Source organism: Rhinopithecus bieti, unplaced genomic scaffold (assembly GCF_001698545.2).
Source record: "Rhinopithecus bieti isolate Rb0 unplaced genomic scaffold, ASM169854v2 scaffold_81659, whole genome shotgun sequence".
Classification (NCBI taxonomy): domain Eukaryota; kingdom Metazoa; phylum Chordata; class Mammalia; order Primates; family Cercopithecidae; genus Rhinopithecus; species Rhinopithecus bieti.
Genome location: NW_016837762.1, coordinates 234,049 through 243,136, shown reverse-complemented (window position 1 = coordinate 243,136; position 9,088 = coordinate 234,049). Strand labels below are relative to the sequence as shown.

The following is a 9,088-nucleotide window of genomic DNA, read 5'->3' as shown; positions in this document are numbered from 1 at the left end:
AGTTAAAAAATCAGGACTCTTTCCAGATAAGGAAATTAGAATAACAATTCTACCAAAAGCACATTTTTTCTTTAAAGAAAAAGGGAGAAGTTTGCCTTTAATGTAATAGGGGCCCATTATTGCTGCCCATTTGTATTTTGAGTCTAATTTGGGGCATACTTCAAATGAATGAATGAATAATTATTGTCCAAAACCATACATTATTATTACCTCTTAGGTTAGTTGGCGATGGGGGTAGATTGTTTAATTCACGTAAATTATTAATGTAATTGTATTAATATACTTACACAACAAACATTTTTAGGACAGAAGAAGCATTCATCTACTTTAGGTAGACGAACATGGGAACATAATATCTTTGCGGTTCCATGAATATCCTGTATGCAATTAACATCTGATTTCTAGAATGAAAGGGAGTCAAAGTAATTAACTTTCTTGAACTACAAAATTATTCTTCTATGAGGAACATCTGTCTTCATTAAGAGACAGGCTCTTGGGAATGTACTAATAAAGATTATGAAAGAAAGGACTGTGATACCTAAGAAAATATTTTAGTGAGTAGTGCTTGGGGTTACTTGTGAAATAAAAAGTTTCTCAGTAATTGGTGATGCTACCAGTGATCTAATCACCTGCATTTTCCTCCGTAGGTCATCAGCTCAATGAGCTCGCTTTCTGAGTACTGCCTGCCTTCCATTCTACGTACATTATTTGACTGGTATAAAAGGCAAAATGGCATTGAGGATGAATCACATGAATACAGACCAAGAACAAGCAATAAATCAAAAAGGTACATTTCTTTTGTGTAAGGATCATGGTTTTATTTTGTTTTATTTTCAAGAAACATAAATCAAAATTAGAGTTACAAGGCAATTGAGTCTTCCTGACTCTTCACAAGGATGCCTAGCAGGTGCTCAGGGGACCTGTGTCCGTAGCAGGTAACCCACTGGGAGCACCAAGTCACTGCCAGCCATCACAGGTTGAAAATACATACACAGCCTCATTTCAACTTTGGTGGAGACAGGTGTGAAGGGCCGCAGGTCACTTTCTTGCCAGCTTCTTTCCTCTCCCCTCTCCCACTAAGTCTACACCCAAAGCAGAATACTGACTGCAGGCCCTGCGTGACATGCCAAGATATTTTAGTCCTCGTTCCAGTAACCTTGAGTGTGCAGTGTACTGTAGTGGGAAGGACGCAGGACTGGACACTAGTGGTAGTCCTGGCGCTGCCACTATTTAGCCATGTGACTTTGGGCAGCTCCCCGCCTCTCTGTACCTCAGCCTCCTTGTGAGCAAAACAAGGAAGTTAGGTGACACAATCTCCAACTCCTCCTTCCAGCTGAGTATTTTGTTTGTTTATTCTGTGTTCCCTTCTTCTTGTGGGTTTGAAAAATGGAACTTGCTGCTCCAGGAGCACATCAGCATCTGTAAAACTTAAGATTCTCATTAATGTGTATCCCTCCCCCAAAATTTTAGGGAAGCACATATAATTTCATATGTTTGAAGTCAACCTATAGCAAGGCAGTGAATATAAGAAAGATTAATACATTTACTTTTTTAAAAAAAAATAAAAGATTATTTTAAAAAGTAGTTAGATTTCTCCACATGAACAGATTATTCTGATTAAAAAAATACTTTTAAAGTCAGTAAACTGAAATTAGTCAATCAGAAAATCAGACATTAACTACTTTTTGTGAATGATTTATTTCTCTCATTTTTCTTGAAAGTCCTAATACTGTTTCAAAAGACTTCTTTTGAAATTGAAGAATTATAATATTACCATGTTTTACTTCAACCAAATTTGTAATCTGCTTTTATAATGTGCTTGAATTTATGCAAGATTTAATTATATAATTTTGTTTGGGAGAGAGATTAATAACTTTTTCATATTGAATTTTTTTTTGGTGAAGGAGGAAATTTTTAGAATTTTTAGACATAACTCAGATGCCATAAAATTCACCCTTTTAAAGTATATAATTCAATGTTGTTAGTATATTTACAGGGTTGTACAACCATTACCACTCTAATTTCAGAACATTTTATCACCCCAAATCCTGTACCCATTAGCAATCTCTCCTCATGAATTTTTTTTAATTTGTCAAGTTTTAAAATAGAATTTAAATTTTTTATCTGAAAAATGGTTCAGACCATGTGACGAAGAAATTAAATGGATCATTTTATTATTTTTTCCATATTACATGTTTACTTATGAACAGATATTAAACCTTCCTAGGTTTAGGGAGTGGGACAGTTTTTACTGAGTTGAATTGAGTTTTAGTTTTGTTCTGCTGTTTTGTCAGAATTTAATTGCTGAAATTAGATTTTTCATGAATTGATTTCTTTATGGATTAAAAATGATAGCTTTTAAAATTGTGTTACTGACTATTTTCAGGAGATCAGAGTAACTACTGAGATCAGATAGAGAATCGGGACAGTAAAATTTGACTTAGTAACATTTTAGTTAACACTTGAATTTTTTAAATAAGAGAGAAAATATGCTTAGAATACAGCCAAATGAATGAAGCTCTCTAGGGTATGATGTAGCTAAATGTGAGTTTCTGCTACTAGGAAAAAAAGGTTGGGGGGGCATAAAGGAGGAGCATAAACTACTGAAAATAGTCAAATGTCAGGGATGCACATTGGGTTGTGATTTCTAAGATTAGTACAATATCAACATTTGGACTGCCAAGTAAATTTGTCAAATGCCTCTGGCTCCTGGCAGTTAGACTGCAAACCAGCAATAAAGTTGAATTCATTATTAGAAATGCGTATGTCTTACTTTGATTTGAAAAGATAATTTGGCTTATTAAATAAAATAGAATCGAAGGTCTAAATTTTTTTTTTCTGCCAAGAACTGCTACTTTCTCAGGTTCCTCTGGCCACTTGTGAAGACCCTTATCATCCAGCACAAAAATACTCTCTCTACTGCTGCTGGCCATCTGTGGGAGTTCTCCTTCCTTTTGGTCTTTGCAACTTTCTGTCTCCTTATTCTATAGTATAATGGATATGAAGCCTGATTTCTGAGTGCCCTCCTTTTTAATGCAGCTGCATAGGTTTTCCTTTTCCCCAGCTCGCAGTGCCACTTTCTAGTTCCAGTGGGTCTTCAAGGACTTTACATAGATGGTTTTATTCACAGTTCTTCCTCCTGGCAGGGCTGTTAAGAAATGATCCTGAAAGAATGAGTTCCTACTCTGTTGATACATTCACCCCTTGAAAGATAAACATGCAAGTGCCTTCTTAACCCATTCTGTCATCCACCAACCTTAATTTGACTTGCTCAAAGTTACAAAGCACTCCAGAAGGTCTTCCTTATATCTTAAATATCACATTATTTTCTTCTTAATCCCTTTTGACTAAGGAGAAAAACATTCCAGATTTAAAATAGTCTTGATTTATTTTGAAAATATCCTCCTGGCAAGTCTAAATCCTGTCATCCCTCCTCATTGGTTTTATTTAATATACACTATTGAGCATTTATGTGTTTGGGAAATTATGCTAAACACTTTACATGTTTTATCTTCTCAAACGATTATGTAAGTACTATTAGTCACATTTTGTGGATGGAGAAACTGTCGATAAATAGAAGAGGGATGATTTTATGCCAGACTATTCCACACCAGAGTCAGTGCTCTGGGCCACTTCTTGTGCCAAGGAGCCCAGCAGTAATTTCATCCACCTTTGTTCAATTCCAGATGAGCCCTCAATCAGTGTGTTAGTCAAGCAGAAAATGGGATAGAGGGGCTTCCTTGCTGTTCTTCTGACAGTGCTGATTCTGCTTCTAACTTTTTTCTAAATTTACTTATTTTTCCCTAAGTTATTGGCGTACAGGTGGTATTTGATTACATGAGTAAGTTCTTTAGTGGTTATTTGTGAGATTTTGGTGCACCCATCACCTGAGCAGTATACACTGCACCATATTTGTAGTCTTTTATCCCTCACCTCCCTCCCACTCTTCCCCCCAAGTCCCCAAAGTCCATTGTATCATTCTTTTTTGTTTGTTTGTTTGAGACGGAGTCTCACTCTGTCACCCAGGCTGGAGTGCAATGGCATGATCTCAGCTCACTGCAAACTCCGCCTCCCAGGTTCAAGCTATTCTCCTGCCTCAGCCTCCTGAGTAGCTGGGACTACAGGCACGTGCCACTGTGCCTGGCTAATTTTTGTATTTTTAGTAGAGACGGGGTTTCACTATGTTGGCCAGGCTAGTCTTGAATTGCAGACCTCATGATCCACCCACCTTGGCCTCCCAAAGTGCTGGGATTATAGGCATGAGCCACCATGCCTGGCCCCCACTGTATCATTCTGATGCCTTTGCATACTCATAGCTTAGCTCCCACATAGCAGTGGGAACATATGATGTTTTGTTTTCCAGTCCTGAGTTACTTAACTTAGAATAATAGTCTCCAATCTCATCCAGGTCACTGCAAATGCTGTTAATTCATTCCTTTTTATGGCTGCATAGTATTTTATCATATATACGTGTGTGTGTGTGTGTGTGTGTCTGTGTGTGTGTGTGTGTGTGTATGTATATACACCAGAGTTTCTTTATCCACTTGTTGATCGATGGGCATTTAGGTTGGTTTATAATTTTGCTATCATGATTTGTGCCACTATAAACATGCATGTGCAAGTATCTTTTTCGAATCATGACTTCTTTTTCTCTGGGTAGATACCCTGTAGTGGAACTGCTGGATCAAATGGTAGTTCTACTTTTAGTTCTTTATGGAATCTCCCCACTGTTTTCCATAGCGGCTATACTAGTTTACATTCGCACCAGCACTGTAGAAGTGTTCCCTGTTCACTACATCCATGCCAACATCTACTGTGTTTTTTATTTTTGTTGTATTCTGTCCATTCTTGCAAGAGTGAAGTGGTATGGCATTGTGGTTTTGATTTGCATTTCCCTGATCATTAGTGATATTGAGCATTTTTTCATGTTTATTGGCCATTTGTGTATCTTCTTCTGAGAACTGTCTATTCATGTCCTTAGCCCACTTTTTGGTGGGGTTGTTTTTTTCTTACTGATTTGTTGGCATTCATTTTAGATTCTAGATATTAGTCCTTTGTCAGATGTATAGATCGTGAAGATTTTCTCCCACTCTGTGGGTTCTCTGTTTACTCTGCTGACTGTTCCTTTTGCCATGCAAAAGCTCTTTAGTTTAATTAGGTCCTGGCTATTTATCTTTGTTTTTATTGCATTTGCTTTTGGGTTTCAGGTCATGAAATCCTTGCCTAAGTCAAGGTCTAGAAGGGTTTTTCCAATGTTATCTTCTAGAATTTTTTATAGTTTCAGGTCTCAGGTTTAAGTCCATAATCTATCTTGAGTTGATTTTTGTATAAGGTGAGAGATGAGGATCCAGTTTCATTCTCCTACAGGTGGCTAGCCAATTATCCCAGCACCATTTGTTGAAAACGGTGTCCTTTCCCTACTTTATGTTTTTGTTTGTTTTGTTGAAGATTGGTTAGCTGTAAACACCACATAAACAGAATTAAAACAAAATCACACGATCATCTCAGTAGATGCAGAAAAAGCATTAGACAAAATCCAGCATCCCTGTATGATTAAAACTCTCAGCAAAATCGGCATACGAGGGACACACCTTAATGTAATAAAAGCCATCTATGACAGACCCACAGCCAACATAATACTGAATGGGGAAAAGTTGAGAGCATTCCCTCTGAGAACTGGAGCGAGACAAGGATACCCACTCTCAGCACTCTTCTTTAACATAGTACTAGAAGGCCTAGCCAGAGCAAAATAAAGGACATCCATATAAGTAGAGAGGAAGTCAAACTGTCACTGTTTGCTAGCAATATGATCATTTCCCTTGAAAACCCTAAGGACTCCTCCAGAAAGCTCCTAGAACTGATAAAAGAATTCAGCAAAGTTTCCAGATACAAGATTAATGTACACAAATCAGTAGCTCTTCTATACACTAACAGGGACCAAGCAGAGAATCAAATCAAGAACCCAACCCCTTTTACAATAGCTGCAAAATAAAATAAAATAAAATACTTAAGAATATACCTAACCGAGGAGTCGAAAGACCTCTACAAGGAAAACTGCAAAACACTGCTGAAATAAATCATAGATGACACAAACAAATGGAAACACATCCCATGCTCATGGATAGGTAGAATCAATATTGTGAAAATTACCACACTACCAAAAGAAATGCAATTTCCATCAAAATACCATCATTACTCGTCACAGAACTAGAAGAAACAATCCTACAATTTATATGGAACCAAAAAGAGCCTGCATCGCGAAAGCAAGACTAAGCAAAAGAACAAATCTAGAGGCATCACACTACCTGATTTCAAATTATACTATAAGGCCGTAGTCACCAAAACACCACGCTTCTAACTTTCAAATGAGCACAAATTCTGCTCTGCTCCTCCTACCTCTTCTTCCTTCTGCCTTTTACTCTTCTCTCTCACCACCCCTTTACTTCTTCATTCCTCCTTTCACTAAGTCTCAGGTGGCAAAGGTGTAAGAGGAAAGGGACAGGGAAAGAAAAGAAAAGTAATGCCGATCCTCTTCACCCCTGCCGTCCTGCTCAAATTGGTGATCATATTATTTCCTTCCTGTTTCCTTACATTGTTTAGCTCCTTTCACGAGATCTTTCAGTGTCCACTCCTGGTATGGTAGCATGTCTCATTCTACAGATGGTAGAATTGCTGAGTTGAATGCTACCTTAGAAAAGACCACAAGGTGAGGTGATGAACTCACAAATAGCTACTCAAGTTAACATCACTGAAAATTTTAAATTTGAATTCAAATATTCCGACTTCAAATCCAGTGTTTGTCCACTGCAGCACACAGAGAATAGAAAGAGCATTAGCGTGTTGTTGTTGTTGTTGTTGTTGTTGTTGTTGTTGTTTTGAGATGGAGTCTCACTCTGTCGCCCAGGCTGGAGTGCAGTGGCGTGATCTCAGCTCACTGCAACCTCTGCCTCCCGAGTTCAAGCAATTCTCCTGCTTCACTCTCTCAAGTAGCTGGGATTATAGGCATGGGCCACCACGCTTGGCTAATTGTTGTATTTTTAGTAGGGACAGGGTTTCACCATGTGGGCCAGGGTGTTTTCAAACTCCTGACTTCAGGTGATCCGCCCACCTCGGCCTCCCAAAGTGCTGGGATTACAGGCGTGAGCCACTCCACCTGGCCAACATTAGCATGTATCTACCAGTACAATTACTTAATTTAAAAAATGGGTTTTGCAGTCTTTTCGGAAGGAGTCCTAGATTTTTGATGAATTATATTCCTCTGAGAATACCTTCAGTGTGCTTTAATGTAAATATTTTAAATTTTACAGTGATGAACAACAGCGAGATTATTTAATGGAAAGACGGGACCTCGCCATTGATTTTATTTTTTCTTTAGTATTAATAGAAGTTTTGAAACAGGTAGGTGATTAATTTATTGTTACTTTTAGGTAATATTTATTGATCTAAAAACTGCTTAGGTTGTAAAAGTCTAAGTTTTTAAAATTATGAATTCCAAATACTGAGTTATGTGAATTATGTTTATTGATTGCTATTGATTGTCATATATAGTTATTGGAAGTACTGTTATTGATTTGTTCTTTAATATTCCCTTCTGAGTTAAGAACCACCTTTTTTTTTCAGATTCCACTTCATCCTGTAATAGACAGTTTAATACATGATGTTATTAACTTGGCTTTCAAGCACTTTAAATACAAAGAAGGGTAAGGTGATTTCTTAGAATGTTGAAGTTGGTGTTTAAAACTGTATCAGTGGTTTGCTTTTTTCAGATGACCAGGGATCCCTAACTTGTCTAATTATGCCCTACTTAGGTACCTTGGTCCCAACACTGGCAATATGCATATTGTGGCAGACCTGTATGCAGAAGTCATTGGAGTGTTGGCACAAGCCAAGTAAGTGAATGCCAGAACCCTTTACCATGAGAATGTGCGTGCTTTCACTGTCCTCCCAGCCTTGATTTAGGGAAGTTGGGGTTGAGCTTACGAGGAACTAGGTAGGGCTCTTTGACATGTGTGCCCCATCTCTGAAACTGACTAGAAAGCTCTTCCAAGACAGGCACCACATTATCTTTTTTACTTGGCACTTGGGCCAGATCCTGTCCAGAGTCCATGTGTTTCAGACTCTTGTATCAAAGAAATGGGCTGACCAGATTACATTTCTCTCTGCCTAAATATTCCAAGGAAGTTTATCACTTTTGAATGTTCTGTTTTCTCTAGCCCATGAGTGAGTGGTTACGATATATCATCTATCAGTGGGAAAATTCCATTCTAGAATGTCCCCTTTACTATAGACCTTACTTAATTCAGCTGAGCTAAAAATGTCCCAGACTCTGTCATGGAAACAAGTCAGAGGGGAAATTCTCATTGCTAAATTTATCTGGCCCCATAGCACTACTTAGCAGGCAAGAACAAAATTGCATTAAACTATTAGCAACAATATGCCTCTTCCAAAAGTGATGTCACACCCTACTTAACCTTCTTCATTTTGTCTACCCCTGAAGCAAATCAGGCAAGATCCCGAATGCCTAAGTTAGGCAAAATGAACCAGAGACATAATGTGAATTCATGCCAGGAGGCCAGCTTGAAGCAAAAGTGATGATCCAATCCTTGTGAAATTCAATCCTTCCTCAGAAAGAGATTTTTATCTTCAAGGGATTGAATTTCGTAAGGTAGTAGCATGGAAATACACAATTTATCAAAAAAACTAAAATTTTAAAAAGCACTTAGCAATCTTACCTAGCCAAAACATAGGTAAGAACTCAGGGAATAGACCCTCTTAACTTCTTGGCATAATTTATTTAATCTAATCCAGTTTATCTACTCATCCTGACTACATTTTTTTTAAAATATATAACACATCAGTGTTCGAAGGAGGAAAGGGAACTTCCAGAGGATGTTACACAGATGCCATTGAAAAATAAAGCTCAACGGCTGGCAGCAACAGAAAGAAACTGGCCAAAGCATACATAAGAATTAAACAATAGAGTTATCTGGGCCATTTTGCATGAGGCTATATGGTAGTTTTATAGCCTATTAAAATAACTGTGGTTCATGAATCATTAAGAAAAAAAAAGTGTAATGCATTTTGGAGA

At 37.7% G+C, this 9,088-nt stretch overlaps 1 protein-coding gene across 7 annotated transcripts in view; it reads left to right on the top strand.

The window, feature by feature from the left end:
- The window catches only part of FRY (FRY microtubule binding protein), a 275,761-nt gene that overhangs the window by 84,398 nt on the left and 182,275 nt on the right, over positions 1 to 9,088 (top strand). For all 7 annotated transcript variants that reach the window (XR_001884138.1, XR_001884139.1, XR_001884140.1 and 4 more), the window contains exons 4-7: positions 648 to 787; positions 7,308 to 7,398; positions 7,621 to 7,700; positions 7,809 to 7,889. Coding sequence is in view for 4 of the 7 variants with exons in the window: in XM_017865930.1 (XP_017721419.1) it covers positions 648 to 787; positions 7,308 to 7,398; positions 7,621 to 7,700; positions 7,809 to 7,889 (392 nt within the window). In the remaining 3 variants the exon portion in view is untranslated. The remainder of the gene's footprint in view (positions 1 to 647; positions 788 to 7,307; positions 7,399 to 7,620; positions 7,701 to 7,808; positions 7,890 to 9,088) is intronic.